This window comes from Bidens hawaiensis, unplaced genomic scaffold, assembly GCF_021521415.1.
Source record: "Bidens hawaiensis isolate Kalapana, Puna unplaced genomic scaffold, B.hawaiensis_p1.1 tig00003644_1, whole genome shotgun sequence".
NCBI lineage: Eukaryota > Viridiplantae > Streptophyta > Magnoliopsida > Asterales > Asteraceae > Bidens > Bidens hawaiensis.
Window position 1 is genome coordinate 936,003 of NW_027491207.1, and position 22,222 is coordinate 958,224.

General features: G+C 36.4%; 1 protein-coding gene across 1 annotated transcript; it reads left to right on the forward strand.

Moving 5' to 3' along the window:
* Positions 1–17,889: 17,889 nt before the first annotated feature.
* On the forward strand, positions 17,890–21,440 carry LOC143623915 (uncharacterized). Its single transcript, XM_077094708.1, has 3 exons — positions 17,890–19,354; positions 19,929–20,073; positions 20,815–21,440. The coding sequence occupies exons 1-3, from the start codon at positions 17,921–17,923 to the stop codon at positions 21,402–21,404; spliced, it is 2,169 nt and encodes a 722-aa protein (XP_076950823.1). The 5' UTR covers positions 17,890–17,920; the 3' UTR covers positions 21,405–21,440.
* Positions 21,441–22,222: the final 782 nt, after the last annotated feature.

Sequence of the window (22,222 nt, forward strand, 5' to 3'; positions counted from 1 at the left end):
TGAATAATAATAATAAACTCCCTCAAAACCACAATTATTATTGGAGATACAGATCGGAGTGATCGGAGATCTGAGAGGATGATGAACGGTGCCGATGATCTCAATTGTGCAGGAGAGTTAGATGACGATGATGGTTGAATGAATCTGGAGATCGAGGGAAGTGATTAATGAAACACCCACCCAATTTCCCCTTTCTGCTTCTTCTTTTTCTTTTTCTTTTGGTTTTCTGCTTTAGTTACACTCAACCCCCGTCAATTATGAGTTTAATTCATAAACCACACTTATCTACACTTATACGTAGGGATATCTAAACCGCTAGAAAAATGCTTCTTTGATTTTGGCTCAAATTGCAAATGAGCCGTTCGGCTCCGCTTGTGAACATTTTGTTGTAGTTGTTTGCTCATTAGAAAGTCCAACAAGTATTATTTTATATGGGTCTTTTATTATTATTATTACTATTATTATTATTATATATATTAAAAGAGAACTTTTGTATGCATTGTCTGTTGTACCCTAGCCTGATTTTGTTGTACAATCTTCTTAGTCTTTTATTTAGGCACTGAGTATTTGTTCTTTGGGCTTTGAGTTTTGTAACCCTTATATTACATTGTTCCTGGCTTTTTGCTTAACGCGTTGGCATGACACGTGGTGGTGTTGGAGCAACCAACATAACTCACATGCTATCTCCCTTGCATTTTCAGTATTATGCTTTAATGATAAAAGAAAGAAGAGAAAAACGAATATTTATGTTTTTTTTCTTCATGTTTAAACAAAACCAAAGTTGGTTTTTTGATTTGGGCCCCATGACCACATGGCAATTTTTGTGGGCTTTAGAAGACATGAGATACAAAAAGAAAGAACTAATGGAATAGAGGTTTCGTTGAGGTTGACATTGTTCAGCTGATACACAAGAAAATATTCAACATTATTTTGGAACTTTCCCTCTTCAGCCGACAAGATAAGAGATGAAGAGAAGTGTTATGCTCCAAGTTTTTGGTTATTTTGAAGACGAGACTTTTCAAAGATCGTTAGTTTCTCGTTGGTGATATCTCTTGCTTGTTACTCTTTTCTATTGGATTCCATATACTTGAATATTGTTTGTTCCAAGTATATGATGACTGTTTTGGTCAAAAATCGGTCTAAGGATCGCGTAACCAAATTCGTATGTGAGGATTGGTGCTTGTATGAACAAAATAATCAAAGTAGTAATTGTAAAGATTGGACAACAAGATTTATACGAGGAAAAGCCCTTGGTAACTAGTATCCGCCGGCATAAAAACCTCGGGTAGTGAAAACTATCACTACCAATTATATTGAGCTCAAAAGAATTACAAGAGGTGGAATCAAGGCTGATTGTGATTACAAGTGTTTCTGCTAAGAGTTCTAAGTGCTCAGGTGTTGTATGTTGTGTGTTATGATCAGCTTCGATTCAGTATATATATACAAAGAATTATAATGTCTACTAATTAATTCCTATAAATCCGGCCACGTTTGTTTTACTCTTTCAACCCAATTGTTTAGGAGCGTGGACAAGAAGGCGAGACCTGGTAAAATATCCCATCCGTAAAAATAGGAATTCCAGTAAGCACGTGTTTTATCTGTAAAAATAGATTATAATATAACTGAAGTCGACTGGTGAGGATCCTTGATCCACCGAGAATCCTTAGTCCCAGAAACAGTTGCCAAAAATAGCTGATCCTCAAGGATCAAGAATCCTAGTCCCAACAATTTCTCCCAAACATGATCGGTGTGAATGGATAACAGTTGTCATGTTTATCCCGAGAAATCTGCATCGCAACCGTCGATTAGAATAAGACGTGACCATCGCCTTTCCATCCCCTTCCAATCAACAAAACCACACACAACGACCACAGTTAGAAGAATCAGTTCTTCTTTGTCCTGAGAGACTATCCAAATGGGAATTTGTTGCCAACCCGCTGGATCCTCAAGGGTAGGATAGCGGATCCAGAGGATATGTGATCCTTCTATTAATAATTGACTAATTATAATCTTATTGCTCTTTGTGCAGTGTTCAACTTTTCAGATCTTGCCGCTGACCCAGACGGTGTTAAGAAGGCAAAGGCGTTTCTGTCTTTGGATCCTTTTGACCAGGCAAGATTGTTGGTGAAGAATTGGGTGATTCAGCCGAGAAGACTACAAGCTCTTCAGAAACCATGCCCAGTAAGTTAGAATTCATTCCTTAATCATAAATTTTGTAAAAATAAGGAAAAACAATAGATTATAAAGGGCTTATCTTTTTTCGGGCAGGTGCACAAAAGTCATCATCCAAGCCTTCCAAGAATTTGCTGGGTCAGTTCCAGTTAGAGGATGTTGACAGCCTCATTTCATCTTGTTCCTCTGAGAAGAAGCCCATGAAGAGCTCTAGCCTTGCACCACCGAAGACCATGATGACACGCTCCAAAGCCAGTGTGAAGAGAAAGAGGGATCCTGATGTAGAAGTCCATAGTGCCCAGCATGTGTCTGACAAACTTTCAGAGGTATAGATGGTTTGGCCACTTCATTAATTTATTGCCTCTTTGTAGGCTCTAGCCAACTTCAAAGCCTTGTACGATGAGAACGTGGCCAATACGGAGAAAGAACTGGCTAGCTTTGGTGAGGAGAGCGAGGATGCTGAGATAAGTGGGACAAAAGAAGATGTTCTGGAGGTAAAGGGTGCTGGTGATGGCGTCGGAGGACAAGAAGGCTGGTGAAGGTGATGGTGAAGTGGCGAAGGAGTGAGGGCGTAGATGGGCGATGAAGGATATAAAGACAAGGCCGGAGCTGTAACATCTCGGATTTTTTTCAAACCCGTATACGTTACGTGTAACCCGACCGAAAACATTTCTAGATCTTTAATATTAATAAAAATCCAATATTTAGCCCTTGTACTTCAATCAATGTTCCAAAACCAAATTATTCCAAAACTAGTTCAAGTAATGCTCATTTAACAAAGTATAGGGACCAATATCGTCAAAAAGTGAAACATCACCCTCCTCACCACCGGAGCGCCGCATGGGCAGCCTCCATGTCCCTGCCGCGCGGCGCTATGGCTCCCTGCACAGATCGTTTAAGCTTTATTTCGTTTCCTAGTTCGTTTAAGGTATAAAATCGATTATATTATGTATGTTTGAGTGAATTAAGGTCCAAGTAAACATCATATAACTAAAATACAACTCCTAATTCGTTTTCCCCTGGTCAAGATCATATCTTTTAGTATATTTCATTGATTCTTTCCTTAAAACGTATTTACTTGCTTAAACGGGTCAAAAAGCCTATAATTAGTTCGGTTTAACTATTCCTATATAAACAAGTCATAACCATCTGCTGTAAACTTTAATCTAACCCTAATCCACCTCCTCCAGCCATCACTAGCCTCTTCCATCTCGTAAACCCTTCAGTTTTTGCATATTCGTTAAAGACACAAGGCTTGGTCGTTGACTTTGCTTGCTTTAGGACCTTTGACTTCCGTTTCTCATCAATCCTTTCACTTTCCGGGTAAGTTGTAAACTGTATAACCGTTCATACATATTCCCTAGTCAATAAACTTCAATCAATTTCGGTGGTTGAAGGGTGTTGACTGGTCAATTGCTTTAAAACCCGATAAAGGGTAAAACAGTCAAAAAGTTTGACTTTGCGTTTTCTCATGATTCTGGTCGGATTCAACGCTCGGTCTAGAAGACTTTTATTCTTGTAACGAGATTTTAAGGCTACTTCCCAAAACCCAACTTCTGACTCGGTGTTCGGATTCTGGTCAGTACCAGCTCGCTTAAACGTTTAATTCAACATAACTAGAGTTCTACTCACCCGTTTTGATTGATTCGTTAAGTTCCTTTTTATTTATAGTTTCATATCACATAGTTTCAGGTTCTAATCGGTTATCTCGTTTGACGCGTATTGGACGACTCGCTTATCCGTTGACTTGTTTATTCTTAATTATACTCACTTGCCTTTAATCTAAGGTGAGTTTTATCATTCCCCTATTTTACTCGATTTCCACAAAACGTTTTGGGGACATATGCATATATCATACTATACATACTTATCTATATATACATACATATCAAAGATAGCAAATGTGTAATTGTGCGTGATTAATCAAATATACTTGTTATGTGTTTATTTGTCTTTGTATGCAATCGTTTGACATATCCCCTTGGAGAGGGTTCTCATTCTATTGACCGCCGCCCGATTCGCTTGGCAACGGTCTTATTCTTATTTGCTCATGGTTGATTTACCAGCGCCCGATTCGCCTGACAATGGTTTAATCGACAACTTATTTGCTTATGGTTTGATTTCATTACCGCATTTATTAGGTTTTGATTATTTATCATATTAATATTATTTTAGTGTCAAAACTTGGTGGTAAACTCACTCAACATGTTTGTTGACAAAACTCCATTTTCTACGCATATGCAGGTTGTCTGAGTTGAAGGATGGACACTTAGAAAGACCTTAGGATTATAATGAAGACATACATGGATTTAGACTTGTTGTATTTATTTATTTGAATTATTTGGTTGTATTTGATTATTGTGTGTATTATTTGAACAAAATAATTAATTAGATATTGTCATTTACATTTATGATAGTATCTTCAAGCTGTGAGCAATCGGATTACGCCCCGGCATTTCCGCCTTAGGTTGGGGTGTGACAGATTGGTATCAGAGCTGAAGGTTATAAGATAGGTCGTTAGAAATGGTCCTAGACATATGTTAGGAACCCTATACATGCTTATCTGAACTGCCTTATGTGATATTTAATAAATTGTTTACAGCTTGCTTAGATTAATTATTTAAATTGTATTTATCTTGTTTATTTGTTGCATACACACACAAATTCCAAGGTTATGCTTCAACTTTCAAAATATTTTTAAATCCTCTTAATTTTTGGTAGATTATCTTTTATTGTGGGAAATTTCTTAAGAATTCCCGTGTTTTGCTCTTTCACCTTGAAGCGTGGGGGTATGACAAATCTCGTACAACCATAACTTCAAGTGGTACCCGTAATCGGCTAAACGGTTGCGTGGTAAGCATAACCGGCTAAACGGTTATACTTCCAAATTATGTTTTTTAATTATTTTAAATGCTTAGTTGGGTGAAAAATCCATGGAAATCCATGAGCACTCCAACTATTCATTTCATAAACAATTTTCGATTTGATTTTTGATTGGAACGTATCGTCCGGGGTGGTTCCCCGAGATACACCAACTATTATATTTGATTCGTTGATTCGATATTTAGTTGAGTCGGTTAAATGCCATGTAACGCTCATGGTCCGAACAACTCATTGATTCGATAATTCGTTAATTAGTAGGCCAGTTAAATGCCATGTACACACTCATGGGCTGAACAGCTCAATTGTTTATTTCTCGTTATTTGAATTGGGCCATCAAAATGCCATGGAATGCTCATGGGAGGCCAATTCACAAACTTTATGTTGTTTATTTAGTTAGGCCATTCAAATTGCTATGGAAAACTCATGGGAGGTCAACTCGTTCGATATGCTTGGTTATTTTATTTTTGGAAAATTTTATAAAACATTATTTACTTAAATGCTTCAAACTCATACATATTATTTTAATTCTTGACTCGTCCTCGAGTCTTCACTGGAACTAATTCATATACATACATATACATACATACACATACGCATCCCCATTATTTCATATCAACTCATTCCTATAACTCACATATCATCTTACACATTTCCATTGTTATTCCTCATAGAATGCCTTTCCTAAGAATCCAACATCGTAATCAATGTCGTTCACCTGCTTCTCGTGATTTCCATTCGACTACTAGAATCATCAAGGAGTGCTGCTGTATGCTATTAACCGAACAACCGCCAATCTCGATAAAATTAAAATACACCGAACAAGAAATCTTATACTAACTCATATCCGTTAAAATATTATTTAAATTATACTTTCTTAATTATTTCCATATCCTCGAACTATAAATTTCTAAGTACATTTAAAACCTTATCCTCAACTTTAAATTATAAATATTTTATTATCTCTTGTTTTCCTCAATATCATGATGATTTTCACTTATTTTCCACTTTATAAATCTTTATTATAAAAATTCAATTATTGTAAATTTTGTTATTATTAAACTAAATTATGTATTCTCTAAATTTAATTTAATTTCTATTTTTAAATTAAAAATGTTCCATTAATTAATTTAACTTTTATTATTAAATCAACTTTTTGATTGAACCTTCATCGTAAATATTTCAACTCCCTACTTTGATTTTTTTGAAAATTTTGAACGTTTTAAATGATAAATTCGTATTTTTAGAATAGTCATGATGGTTCATGCATTTCTAGCCTCGCATTTATCGCAAATTATTATATGCTATTATGCTTCACTTTAATTAATTTATTATTTACTCAAATTTCCATTATTGATAATTCAAATTACTTACTTCCTAATATTTATAATGATTTTATGAAAAAAAAAATCCACGAATTTCCAAATTAATCTAATTTAATTACCTACCTTATATTTTATCTAATTTTAAAGATTTAATTGAAATAGGACTATCTCGGTGATTCAGAAATATCTGCTTCCCAGTTTAATCTATTAAACAACTTAAATCAAATACGTATATTTTTTGCATTATCATTAATATTTAAATTATTAATTACTAACTATTATAATATTTTAGAATATCTTAATCGAATTAATCTAATCCCAAAGTCACAAACTTGAAAAGCTATAAATTTATAATTAACTCCTCTTTAAATCTCATAAGTTCTCAACTGACTAAACTCGTATCATCAAAATAAATTTAGACTCTTGATCTTAAGAACTGTTATAAATTAAACTTTTGGCATATCATTTCATGAATAAAGTTCCTTTATCAAAATTAAACTATTAGGATCTTGTATCTCTATCTCATTTCCTTAATCTCGATTATCACAATAACATCTGTTTCACCAAATCTATTTTCTTTCGATTTTCAAAATTTTATTTTTAAAAGCAAAAGGAGTTCTCAAAATCTCACAGTTTTATTAATTCAACTAAACATTATCAATTATAATTTGAAATTATATTTAGAATTATCAAAACAATTGTTTTCTCTTAAAAGTTTTATTTCAATGTTTTATAAACCATATGATGGAACAAATTATGTGGACCATCCGACGATCTAAGTAATTATGGGTCGACACGTAATTACCAAAGTCCTCGCATGGAAATCATAATACGTAAAATTGTGTGTCATGATTTAGAACCTAAGGTAGCTTGGGTAACGGTACGAACGATGAGATGATAAAGACAAGGTCGATAGACCGCTGGTATATCCTATATATAAGTGCCCTTATCGGATTGTCATTTGAAACGTTGCTTCGGTTATTAGAAGTTCTATGTTATGATATTTTCCTTAAAAGTTTAAATTATTTTCAAAAAATTGATGTTTTGATTTTCCTTAATTTCGGGACGAAATTCCCTAAAGTAGGAGAGACTGTAACATCTCGGATTTTTTTCAAACCCGTATACGTTACGTGTAACCCGACCGAAAAGATTTTTAGATCTTTAATATTAATCAAAATCCAATATTTATGAGTGAATAAGTTTCCTAATGTTCACTTTAGGCCCTTGTACTTCAATCAATGTTCCAAAACCAAATTATTCCAAAACTAGTTCAAGTAATGCTCATTTAACAAAGTATAGGGGCCAATATCGTCAAAAAGTAAAACATCACCCTCCTCACCACCGGAGCGCCGCATGGGCAGCCTCCATGTCCCGCCGCGCGGCGCTATGGCTCCCTGCACAGATCGTTTAAGCTTTAGTTCTTTTCCTAGTTCGTTTAAGGTATAAAATCGATTATATTAGGTATGTTTGAGTGAATTAAGGTCCAAGTAAACATCATATAAATAAAATGCAACTCCTAATTCGTTTCCCCCTGGTCAAGATCATATCTTTTAGTATATTTCATTGATTCTTTCCGTAAAAAGTATTTACTTGCTTAGAAGGGTTAAAAAGCCTATAATTAGTTCGGTTTAGCTATTCCTATATAAACAAGTCATAACCATCTGCTGTAAACTTTAATCTAACCCTAATCCACCTCCTCCAGCCATCACTAGCCTCTTCCATCTCGTAAACCCTTCGGTTTTTGCATATTCGTTAAAGACACAAGGCTTGGTCGTTGACTTTGCTTGCTTTAGGACCTTTGACTTCCGTTTCTCATCAATCCTTTCACTTTCCGGGTAAGTTGTAAACTGTATAACCGTTCATACATATTCCCTAGTCAATAAAATTCAATCAATTTCGGTGGTTGAAGGGTGTTGACTGGTCAATTGCTTTAAAACCCGATAAAGGGTAAAACAGTCAAAAAGTTTGACTTTGCGTTTTCTCATGCTTCTGGTCGGATTCAACGTTCGGTCTAGAAGACTTTTATTCTTGTAACATGATTTTAAGGCTACTTCCCAAAACCCAACTTCTGACTCGGTGTTCGGATTCTGGTCAGTACCAGCTCGCTTAAACGTTTAATTCAACATAACTAGAGTTCTACTCACTCGTTTTGATTGATTCCAGTGGCGTTAAGTTCGTTTTTATTTATAGTTTCATATCACATAGTTTCAGGTTCTAATCGGTTATCTCGTTTGACGCGTATTGGACGACTCGCTTATCCGTTGACTCGTTTATTCTTAATTATACTCACTTGCCTTTAATCTAAGGTGAGTTTTATCATTCCCCTATTTTACTCGATTTCCACAAAACTTTTTGGGGACATATGCGTATATCATACTATACATACTTATCTATATATACATACATATCAAAGATAGCAAACGTGTAATTGTGCGTGATTAATCAAATCTACTTGTTATGTGCTTATTTATCTTTGTATGCAATCGTTTGACATATCCCCTTGGAGAGGGTTCTTATTCTATTGACCACCGCACGATTCGCTTGGCAACGGTCTTATTCTTATTTGCTCATGGTTGATTTACCAGCGCCCGATTCGCCTGGCAATGGTTTAATCGACAACTTATTTGCTTATGGTTTGATTTCAATACCGCATTTATTACGTTTTGATTATTTATCATATTAACATTATTTTGGTGTCAAAACTTGGTGGTAACTCACTCAATATGTTTGTTGCCAAAACTCCATTTTCTACGCATTTGCAGGTTGTCTGACTTGAAGGATGGACACTTAGAAAGACCTTAGGATTATAATGAAGACATACATGGATTTAGACTTGTATTTTTTTTATTTGAATTATTTGGTTGTATTTGATTATTGTGTGTATTATTTGAACAAAATAATTAATTAGATATTGTCATTTAAAATTATGATAGTATCTTCGAGCTGTGAGCAATCGGATCACACCCCGACATTTCCGCCTTAAGTTGGGGTGTGACAGGAGCCCATTTTTTTATTAAGTCTTGATTGTTTTTTTTGATATTTTTATGTGAACAATAGTAGCTGTAATCCGCAGGATCGGTGATCCTTAAGACAATTATGAAAGGTGGTTAGGGTGGAGGAATCCTCTGTTTTGGGAATGAAACCTTAATCGCCTTTCTCTTTTAAATTTTTACATGAACTTTGATGTAGCTTGATCCGGGTGGATGATCCACGTTTTGGTGGTGAAGCCCGGATCACCTTTTTATCTTGCTTATAATAATATAACTTCTTTTGGTTTCTGCCTTATAATTTGTGTTACTAAGATAGAGGATTCTTAATCCTTAGAACTGTTCAATTCAAGACATATACCTGTTTAAAATAAATCATCAAAAGAAAATATAATAGTTAGAAAAGTTGGATTTAAATCCAACTATCTTGGGGACAAGCCCAATATAACGTGGGGACAAGCTCAATTAAACGTGGGGACAAGCCCAATAAATCATGGGGACAAGCCCAATTAAACATGGGGACGAGCCCAATTAAACTTGGGGACAAGCCCAATAAAACGTGGGGACAAGCCCAATAAATACGAGCGACGAGCCGATCCTTAGCGTTGGCCCAATTGTACGCGGTCACGAGCCTAACCCGACGTTGACCTTAACTTGTGTATATGGTACATCTACCATTTAATTCGTAGGATCCAAGATATGATTTTTAGCCATGACATTGTCAGCCACGTATAGTGCACTGGTCCCACAGCCTCCAATCATACCCGGATAATCGTGCGCTCCAGGCGAGGGTGTAGAAACCCTAATTCGGGAGATAAGGTGAAAACCTTATAAACCTGGCGACAAGGCCGATTAAACTTATGAGAGAGTTGGCCAACCCATTTTTTCCATTTGAGGGCCTTATTGCTCGGCATTTCTGCAACTTGATAAAACAAAAATCTAACATAATTTATATGGACATAAAGTAAAATTTTACCAAATGAAGAAGATTATTGGGATCCAAGATCCTGGTCAACAGAAATATTTTTCAGATGAATTGCATTCCAAACCCTTGGGAGCATGTCACCTTCCATATTCATCAAACGATATGCCCCCTTTCCAGCTTCGGATTCAATTAAATAAGGACCTTCCCATTTAGGTGCTAACTTCCCGTCGACAGGATTAGTTGTATTTTGGAACGCCTTTCGAAGAGCTAAATCCCCAACTTCAAATCTTCTGATTCTGATATTTTTGTTGTATGCACCGGCCATCTACTTGATCTCTGAGTTCTACCATAGTATTCAAATATTGAGCAAGACTATCTTCATTTATTTGAGGATCACGGATGCTTGTTCTGGCTGTTGGATACACCATTTCGGTGGGGATCAATGCCTTAGATCCAAAGACTAATGAGAACGGCGTTTGTCATGTGGCATTCTTTGGAGTTGTCCTATCTGCCCAAAGCATGTAGGGTAGTTCCTCAGCCCGTTTGCCTTTCTTCGTTCCAAGCTTCTTCTTCAGGTTGTTGATGATAATTTTGTTGCTTGATTCTGCTTGGCCATTTTCTTGTGGATGGACTGGTGTTAAAGTGATCATCTTGATTCCCCAACTGTCACAAAAGTTAGTAGTTCTTTTCCCAATAAATTGGGACCCATTATCAAAAATAATTTCAGAAGGGATTCCAAATCTAGTAATAATATTACGTTTAATAAAGGATATAACTTCCCTCTCCCTAACTTGAGGAAATGCCTCAGCTTCAATCCATTTAGAGAAATAGTCCATCATTGCTAACATAAAGACTTTTCCTCCTGGAGCTGTAGGAAGTTTTCCCACTATATCCATTCCCCACTTCATGAATGGTCATGAGGAGACAATGGGGTATAGGGGTTCTGCCGGCTGATGTAGGATGTTGCTATGCCTCTGACAAGCATCGCACTTCCTGAAGTATTCCATAGCATCCTTCTTCATAGTAGGCCAGAAGTATCTAGTCCTTAGGATCCTGGAGTATAATGCTCTGTCCCCTGTATGATTGCCACAATCTCCTTCATGGAAATCTTTTAAAACTTCTTGGGTCTCAATTTCTTCGATATATCTCAAGTATGGACCTGCAAGGGATTTCCTGTATAGCATATTATGTATAATAATATATTGAGATACCTTGGCTTTGAAAGCTTTGGGATTTTTGCCTTTTGGGATCTCCCCGTCTTGAATGTACTTCGTTATCAGAAGGATCCAGGATGAATGAGCACGAGGGTGATCCTCAGGATCCATAAGTACATTCCCATCTACCTCCATTGCTTTGAGTTCCTCGATTGCAGTAGAAAAGACATGAATGATAGGAACCTTCATGTTCTTGGGGAGCTTCAAGGCTAAGGCCAGGTTTGCCAAGGCATCAGCCCCTGTATTCTCTTCTCTAGGTACCTGCGTAATATTAAAATACTCGAAGGATCCTGCAAAATCCTTTACTATATCTAAATATTTCATTAACTTTTCACTTTTGACTGCATATGAGCCATTAAAATGATTAGCAATTAATAATGAATCTACAAAAATTTGAAGATACCTAATTTTCATACATTTGGCTAGTTGTATACCTGTAATGAGTACCTCGTATTCTGCCTCAATGTTAGTGGCCTAGAATTCACAAGCTATCGAGTGGGGTAGTATGTCCCCCTATGGCGATTTTAGTAGTATTCCTAATCCTGTTCCTTTAGCGTTTGAGGCTCCATCAGTGAAGAGTGTCCAAGTATCCTTGGTTTCTTCAAGCTGTTGGACTTCAAGATTGGCTTGTTTTTCTATGTCACTACTGAAATCAGCCACAAAGTCTGCTAGGGCCTGTGACTTAATTGCGTTTCTAAGCTCATATTGAATATCATAAGCATTCAGTTTACAACCCATTTAGCCATTCTACCTGACATTTCTAGTTTTCTAAGGACATTATTTATAGGGTAATTAGTTTTTACAATGATAATATGAGTTTCAAAACAATGTCTTAAGTTAGTTGAAGCCATAATTAGAGCAAGAATAAGTTTTTCTAGGTGAGAATACCTGGATTCTGCATCAAGGAGACTTTTACTTATATAGTAAATTGGATGCTGGTTACCTTCGTGATCCTTTACTAGGACTGCGCTTAAAGCAGTGAGAGAGATGGCTAGGTAAAGGATCAAGACCACTTCCTTAGAATCCTCTGGGACTCTTGTATTTCAACTCCAATTAGGACTTTGCCATCATGATCCTCTGGGTGCAAGACCACATCCTTAGAATCTTGTTCCCTAGCCTCCATGACATTTCTTCTTGCTTTCTGTAATTGCTATACTTCCCTTAGCTTTTTTGTAGGCTTCATTAAAGAAGTATAGCAATCCTTAGCTTGTTGTTCTCTTTCTATCTTCGCTATTCCCCATGGGGTAGGCAGCTTCACACATAGGTGGTAAGTAGAGGGAACTGCCTTTATTTCGTGTACCCAAGGCCTGCCAAGAATAATATTGCAACAAGACAAGGTATCGATAGCACAAAATTTTTGAATAGAATTTACTCCCTTTATATATATGGGGAGTTTGATGTCCCCGAATGTATTCTTCGTTTTCCCACTGAATCCTGCAAGAACTAAGGATTGTGGGACAATTTCCGACTCTGGGATATTCATCCTTCCGAGTACTTCCAATTGGATTATGTTAACTGAACTTCCTCCATCAATGAGGATCCTGCGAACATAATGGTTAGAATAAAACAAAGTAATGACTAAACCGTCGTGATGAGGATCCTGGACATTGACTCGATCATCCTCATTGAAGGAGATAATTCTTTGCTCGGCTGTTGTAGAAGTCTTGATTGCCCTTTCACCAGTTTCTAGTTTGCATTCTTTGGCGTACTTCTTTGCAGCAGAATAAGAAGTTCCGCATATATCAGATCCTCCAAAGATCATGTTGATAACTTGAGCGTCTGGGGGAGGTGGAGCAGCCTTTTCCGGAACTGGTTCAGGATCCTGGTTCCTGGGCTTTTTTCTTCCGAACAGCTCCTTAAGGTGACCCTTGCTGAGGAGGTAACTTATCTCCTTTCTCAAGGCTATGCAATCCTCTGTCATATGGCTGAAGTCTTCGTGAAAGGCACACCATTTCGATTTGTCTTTGGGGGGTGGTTCCTTCTCATTTTTCCTTGACCATCTTGCTATGTCGCCCAAGTTCCTAACAGCAAAGCATCACTCCTCCCATATCTACGGAGAAGCAATAATAAGATATTCTTGGACAATCTTCATCGTCCTCCTCCTCCTCTACAGCGTTAATCTTTTGGCCATTTGGTTTATTGTATGGCTTAGAGTTGCTGTTCCTGAAGTTGGATCCTTGTTTCTTGTCTTGAGATTCATTATTCACCGGAGTGCCCAGTTGATCTTGTATTCTTTGATCCTCCTCCAACCTGATGAATATTAAAGCTCTGTTTCGGACTTCATCTAAGTTCCTGCAAGGGGTCATCACAAGATCTTGATAAAATGGAGAGTCCTTTTGTAACCCCATTTTGAATGCCTCAACAGCTGTTGGGACATCCAAATTTGGAATTTCCAAGGCCTCTCTTCCAAACCTTGTAAGGAACTACCTAAGAGGTTCCTCACGAGGTTGGACAACTCTATATAAATCACTAGTTAATTTTTCAAAAGATCTACTGCATGAAAATTGACTGTTAAATAGATTAATTAAATGAGAAAAGGAAGTAATAGAATAAGGAGGGAGGCTTAGCAGCCATTTACGGGCGGATCCAGTGAGGTTGAGTCAAAGCCCTTACACAAGCAAGCCTCCTTCAATCTTTCTGGAATTGGGTTGATTTCCATTCTCTCACGATATAAGGCCACATGCTCCTCAGGATCCGTAGATCCATCGTATAGTTTCATATTAGGAGCAGTGAAGCGCTTTGGTATCTCGGCATCGCAGATCGGTGGAGCAAACCTGGATATGTTATGGCTTCCTGGTGGTACTTCGGGAATGGGTTTGATGACTCCTGGTACACTGATATCATATCCTTGAGCTTTTGTAGCTCACGGGCTATGGTTTGACTAATCCCGGTATCCTACACACCACCATGATTAGTGCCAAAGATAAATTATCATAAGTGTTACCTCTTGCGTGATCAAAAGATCTCACTCCATGGTTGCGTCCGGGGTACACTGTCTCAGCATAAAGAGTTGGTCCAGCAGGAGCAGTGGTTTGCATAGGTATAAAGTTGCCTTCATGGACCTCTGATGGCCTGGATCGTGGTTCCTTTAGAGGTTCCTTTCCATAAGGATAGTAGGATTCTGGATGCTGATGGATGATGGATTCTGTTTGGAAACCCAAGGATCTTGGTTGAAATATTGAGGATCCTTGAAGTTGGTGGGTGGAGGATCCTTGATGAAGTTCCGAAGGTCCGGATTGGAAGGCCGAGGATCCATGCAAATGGTGATTGAAGGATCTCAAGGCTTGACCTAATGATCCTTGTTGAAGGATAGATGATCCTGGTGGGTATTGGTCAGAGTATTTCTTCTGGAAGAGGTCCGAGGATCCTTGTTGAGGGTGAGAGGATGCTGGATACCTCTGTCCCGGGAAATCCGGAGTGCCAAAGTCAAGCATTTTTGGCATGATAGGGCTTGCGATCGGGTAGAACCTTCACGCTTCTTGAGGCGTTAGATTTTGTGGAACTACAACACGTACTTTGAGACTCGAGGTTACGTTATAGCTAATCTTCGAACATCGACTACCTGTTATGCCACCGCTTGCCACATGTCATTCTGTGGTGACACGTGATGCTTCACACACAAGTATGGGGTGCGTTTTGATGCAAGACAAGAAAGTGATAGTAATCAGCCATATGTTGCTTTCTGATTAGGTTCCTTTGTGAGCACGCGACTAACCGTCATGTGTTTTCCCTGAAGTTCCTTTCCATGTTTTGCTTCCCACAGACCGTTGGAAAATTGATGACAGTTTGCCCATAGTAAAATTTTAATTTAGTGTATGATCATTAACTTTAGCTAAATGACTAACTGCCCACTCAACTTTTAAAATTGTCAAAATTGGTACATAAATTTTCAAGATGTTACATATATAGATGGTGAATAGTGTACAAATTGGTTATAAGATGCGAAGTATAGGAAACAACTGAATGTTACACGTATCTTGGGGCAAACGACGTGTGATTATAGTTTCATACAACAATTATGCAACATATATAAATAACCACACACAATATTACATAGTATATATAATAATTACACATGAATACCGTAACATAAACAAATAGTTACACAATATATGTATATGATTACGCATAACGTACAATGTTTTTTTAAACAATGTTTTTTTTGTTAAAAATGTATATATAGCAACAATACTAAGTTAACTAAATTCTCAATTTATATAATACGAAAAGGCAGTAACTTTTAAAAAAAATTCATGAAAGTGAATTTAATCATCATTGGAGACTTATTTTGTTTCACTCTTTTAAGTTACTTATAAGTTACCATTATTTATTTTGCTTCCTATTCAATCCAAACCATTTATTTATGCATAAACCACTAAAAAATAAAAACTAAATTGATTACCTCATACACTTTATTATTGGATAATAATACTCTTTATTTTATACTCTTAGAGATGAACATAACTGGGTAAGACTTGTAAAATCCGAAGCTCCCAGTTATTTATAATAGCGTCAGTTCCGAGTACTAAGAATACCATTAAACGAGCCTGGGTCATGTTAGGTTTTGCATGTCTAACTGATTTGCTCGCTTACATAAACTACATTGGACTCGTGAGACCTGAACCGATTAGACCTGGTTATTTACAATAGGGTTGATCCCTAGATCATGAGATTATCACTAAAGGGGTCTAGCTCCGAATCAAGTCTCGTAGGTATAACCTGTTTGCTCACCCCTAGTCAGATTATCTTATACGCTTCGGGTATGTTTGGCAAAACTAGATGGTAGCTGTAGTTGGAAGCTGGTGGCTGGTGGCTTGAAGTTGGTAGCTGGTAGCTGTAGCTTTTTAGGTATATTTAGATGTTTAGTAGAGTAGCTGGAGTTTTTAAAAATGTATAAAATGATCAAAATGGGCATAACTAAAAAAAATAATATTTAATGTACTTATTTTGGAAGGTTATTTAAGTAATTAAAATACTAAAAGCTTGTAGCTTTTTCTAAACAATACTAGTAGGAGCTTCAAGCTTTAAGCTTTTTCTTATGACCTAAAAGCTTCAAGCTCTTTTAACCAAACAAAACTTTTAATTGAGTATGAGTTTTTTCTTAAAAGATTAAAACTTGAAGTCATTAAAAACTTTTTGCCAAACATACCCTTCATAAGCATCCAAACATAAATTTTCAATTCAATTTAAAAAAAATAATAAATAAAAAAAATGATTACCGGATTGAAAAGGAAATTTAAATTCAACTTGTTGAAGAAAACAAAGAGGTAAATAAAGATTTCAATAAACAATGATAAAGAAATGGAAAGAGACTTAAATTCTCAAACGGCAAAAAGACGAAGAAGGGGCATGCCATATCTCCCCACATCTTTAATTAATTTTTCAAACACTCCTTCTCTTCTCTTCATTCAAGGCCTTGCTTTAAATCACTCAATTTCAAAACCCTAGAACTTCTCATCCAACAATGCATCCCAAATCATCCATCATTCCAACTACTAGTAATTAATTGCTGATTTCGTAAGTAATTTTTAAATAATATGAAAAGTAAATATTGGATGATTTCTTTATATTCGTTGAAACCAACCAAACGATTTACAATAAAGTGGCAGGTAAGCGGGCAACAAGCGAAGTGGCAGGTAAGCGGGCAACAAGCTGTGCTGCAACCCCTTTTGGATAGCAAAACTAATCCTACTAAAAACAAAGTTTAATTAGTAACTTTGATGCTTGCATTTTTTTGTTTTGTTTTGTTTTTTCATTGCTGCAATTACAGCTTTGACAAGTTAAAAACTCATACTAGATTCTAAAATTAGGCTGGCTTTATACTGTTGGAGCATCTTATCCTTAACAGGCTGTTTATCTATAGATTTGAACATTGTTTATGCAACCAAATTTCTGAAACCCTAGGTTCTAACTTGTAGTTAGCTTTATATTTTCTTGTTTAGATTAATTACAGTGTGTAATGGTTACATTGCAGGTGGATTATTGTTGGAGAAGTTATCTTTTAATTGTATATGATAAAATGGAAGTCGAGAAGCGGAGTTCAAAGGGAGGTTTTCTTCAGTTATTTGACTGGAATGTCAAATCCCGGAAGAAGCTCTTCTCGAATAAGACGGCGGATGTACCTGGTATGTATGCTACTTTCTTGTAGCTCATTGCATGCTTAATATCTATTTATTTATGCTTATTCGGTTGGTCTCACACAGAGAGTTCCAAACAAGGAAAAGAGAATTTAGACAATTTGACAATATCAAGACTCCAACCGGTACAATATCTTAACTGACTTTTGAGATGCTTTAAAAGTATGATTTATAATTGAAATGTCTATGATTTGATGGATATATGTAGATGAAGTTCGATGATGGTATGGTGAATGATGAAGGAAGTGGAAGCAAAGCCCCCGGGGTGGTAGCTAGACTTATGGGATTAGATTCTTTACCAACTTTAGATCCTTACGATCCCGGTTTCTCTCCATTTATCGACTCTTATTCATTTAGACATCAATATATGGAATTCAGTATGCGAAACAAGCTTGATGGGCTTTCAAGAAACCCCGTTGAAGATCGATTAGAGAGATTACAAAACCGTCCAATCGATAGATTTCAATCTGAGGTATTACCTCCAAAATCAGCTAAATCGGTACCAATTACTCACCACAAAATGTTATCTCCTATCAAAAGTCCCGGTTTCATTCTTTCAAGAAACGCAGCTTATATTATGGAAGCAGCTTCTAAAATCATTGACCCGAGCCCTGAGTCAACTCATAACGGAAGATTACCATCTTTCAAGTCTTCTTCAATCCCTCTTAGGATCCGCGACCTAAAAGAAAGAATGGAAGCTGAACAAAAAACATTTAGAATCCAAGAAACTTCACAACAACTCAAAGCGTGTACACCTGGCCGTTCCTCTAAATCACAGCCTCGTGAAAAGCGCACGTGTCCATCTGAAGTTGTACTTTTGGAGCCCAAAATCAAATCTGTTTCTCCTTCTACTCCGGTTAAAATGAATATTCAGAAATTAGAGGGACCCACTTCAAGAAATAGGAGTACCATGAAGCAAAAAGAAGGCAGTGTTATTAAGTGTGGCCAGTTAGATAAAAAACAAAGAGTTACGCCGAAAGGGATACCAAATAGATCTATAACGGGCAAAACCCACGATGTGTTAACACAGAACAATCAAAAGCAAAACTCTGTTTCTCATAAAGACAGAACAAATTTAAAACCTAGAGTTCCCTACCAACATTACAGAAAAACGAGTTCCACAAATGGTTCATCCAATGAAGTTAAGACCTCAAAGAAGACAGTTGACAACTCAGCAGTGGGGCCCAGAAGAAAGGAATTTTTGTCAGCAACAAAGAGTTTTTCTGGTAAAAAACGACCAACTGATGGGAATATTATGTTTGATGGAACGAGTACCAACAGTTTACTGATCAAGGAAAAAGAAAGGTCTGTAAAATGTAATATTACTATAGACAGATCATCAAATTGGGAGTCTGTTGACCGGAAAAATGGTATAGATGTTGTGTCGTTTACATTTACCTCGCCTATCAAGAAACCGGTGTCAGAAGCTGAGATGGCTGGTCAATCGGGAGTGAAAAGTCAAGGCGTGCGTCTTAAGTTTGATGATCAGGTTGATATGGGAAATACAGAGGTCCCCTCTTTTGGGGCACGTGTGATTGATAGTGATGCTTTGAGTGTTTTGTTGGAACAAAAACTAAAAGAATTATCTTCTTTAGTTGAGACATCCGAGTGTATTAAAGGAGGTTTTAATACGCATAAGGACAAGAATGTCATTTCACATGATTCTGATGTCTCGGTTGATGAGTTACTGGCAAAAGCTAAATCAGAATGGCAGGTATTATTATTAACTTTATAGTTAGGCCTGTAAACGAACAGAACTAATACAAAAGAAACATGCTCATGCCCGTTTGTTTAACTTTAACCGAACAAATGACCAAACACGAATAAATGGACTGAGTTTTCTTGTTTGTGTTGTTTCCATTAGAAAATGAACGTGTTCGTGTCGTTTGTGTTCGTTCATTATACGTATAAACGAGCGAAGGTCTGTTAGGACTAAAAAATCAATAAAATATGACAACTTGTAATGGGTGATGTCTAATTTCATAAAACTAGACTAAACTGTATTGAATCTAAAAAGGTTAAATAACTATATAATGAACAGTCAAACAAATTTAAATGAACGAACGTTCATGACCATAAATGAAAGAACATTAACGGACTTAATGTTAACGGTTCATTTAATAAATAAACAAGAAAATCTCGTTCATTTAATTGTTCATGCTTGATCGTTTGTTTAGTTAAAGTTAAACGAACGAACAAGAACATATTGTGCTTGTTTTTCTTTACAAATTACTGCCCTACCTTTATGTAAACACTTATATCTAAGTTAAACTTTGGTCTGTTTTCAGGGGATTGAATTGGCAGAATGTGATAGTAACTCTGAAAACTATGGAAGTGGGATTAAACATCCTTGTACAAGTCCAAGTGTGGGACCCACTTTAACAGATGACAGTTGCATCACATCTAACAGCACAACCACCTTAACCAGCAACGGTAACCATACTCTCCTTTCTTTCGGATCTGAAGTAGTTGTGCATGAAACCGAAAAAACCAAACTGAAATAAGCGTACCCAAACAAAAACCGAAGGTGAGGTTTTATATTTTCGTAAAAACCAAACTTTCTGTTGGGTATCGGTTTTGCATTTAATAATAACCAAACTGAATTTATGGATTTTTATTTTGAATTTTTAAGTAATTTATAAGAATCTAATAAATTGTGTTACCCAAGTATTTTAGCCCAAATGTATAATAATCACTTAGTTATTAATTGACAATATTTAGGCCAAATGCTTTAGGCTCAAATTCATTATTTTGGGCCAAGTTTTTTTGTTCGGTTCTAAAGTTCCAAGCCCAAATGATAAAATCGAAACTGAACAGAACCTAACCCCGAAAAAACCTGAAACCGAACAGTTTTTTATATCCAAAACGGACCAAAACGACTGTATTTATGGATTTTCATATTTTATTTTGAATTTTAAGGAACTTATAAGAATTTAATAAATAATGTTACGCAAATATTTTAATCCAAATGCATAATGAACTTAATTATCAATTGACCGTAGATATTAGGCCAAAATGTTTTAGTTTCAAATTCATTATTTTGGGCCAAATCTTTTTTCAGCTCATAAGATCCAAGCCCAAATGGTAAAATTAAAAAAATTGTCTGCCACGGTGCATGTGGTGAAAAAGTCTAGCAACTGAGTTTCTTAATGTTCCGAGCACCTTTTTTTTCAGAGAACAAACAACACTTGTTTGCAAGAAACATGGAACTACTGGTAGAGGAGATAGAATTACAAGATTCCGCCACGTCACTTCCCACCACCATATTTGAATTCACATCAATGTCAAAATGGTCAACACAACATGAGTTGGATTACATCATACAAATAGTTAACCATGCAGAGTTCGTGTTAAACGATTCTATAAAGGTCATAAATGACAATCTGTTTAACCAGTTGGAGAATCAAAACAAAAAGATGGACCCGTTTTCAAAACCACAACGGAAGGCATTGTTTGACTGCGTGAGTGTGTGTTTAGAAGGTAGACGTGAGCGTGCTTTGAGTGGAAGCTATGAAGAATGGTCAAAGTGGTCAATGCTTGTAAACACGAAGGCGTTGTTGGCAGGTGAGATACATAAAGCGATACGTGGGTTGATGAGTATGGAGGAGTTGATGGTGGACGAGGTGGTGGCGAAGGACATGAGCAGTGGATATGGGAAATGGTTGGATTTTGAAGGTGAAGCTTTAGAGGTAGGTGTGGTGATTGGAACCCACATTTTAGATGTGTTGTTTGATGAAATAGTTGTTGATGTTTTCCTGTGCTAAAAACGACGTTTTTACTTTGTACGGACAATGTTTCTAGGATGCTAATTTGTTGCAAATTATTCAAAACATTATATTTGCATGTTCGTATGTTCTTCTGTCATATGATATCAACTACAAATAGCCAAATAGGGGAAACATCAATTGTGATGTGAGGCTTACCTATCGAGTGGTTGATGGATGTGTCTACTTCTTAGGTGCAAAGGTCATGTTTTAGTCAAGGGGAAATTCTCAAAAGGTAGACAGTAGTATTTGGACACCAGACGGTATATTTAGATAGCATGCTTCACATTGATACCATACGTCACCTAGGTTTATACGGGCTATACAGGCATAAGTTTTGTCAAATATTGTTAGATTATTGTGTCTCGTATAGGCCCATAAGGCTCGTATATGCACAAGTTTTTTTTTTTTTTTGAAAATTTGTTAATTTTTTTATGAGATCCCGTTTTTAACTAATTAGAACTATAAATAAAAAAACACATTTTAAGAAATAGCATCCCACATAGTTATAAAATAAAAGCACATAATTTATAAATAAAAATACATCTATATTTAAAAGTATATGTTGTTGCTTCATACTGAATTAAATTGATGTACCATCAATTAAATACAGTTAACCTTAATTTGAGTATCCTTTGAACAATTGTGTGGAAACCTAACAAAATTCGTTCATATATGATAACTGTAGGATTTTGGGGCTCCAAAGACAACGAATAATAAACGAGCAATAATAAGCGAAAATGAGTAAAGTTGGAGAAAACCACGAAAACCCGCACTTGAAGCAAGACGACGCTAATGTAACCACCCCAACGCTTAGG

Coding starts and splice junctions, on each gene's coding strand:
- LOC143623915 (XM_077094708.1), top strand. CDS start 17,921: ATGGGATTAGATTCTTTACCAACTTTAGATCCTTACGATCCCGGTTTC. Junction 19,355..19,928: donor AAGCTAAATCAGAATGGCAG/GTATTATTATTA, acceptor GTCTGTTTTCAG/GGGATTGAATTGGCAGAATG. Junction 20,074..20,814: donor AACCACCTTAACCAGCAACG/GTAACCATACTC, acceptor CTTTTTTTTCAG/AGAACAAACAACACTTGTTT.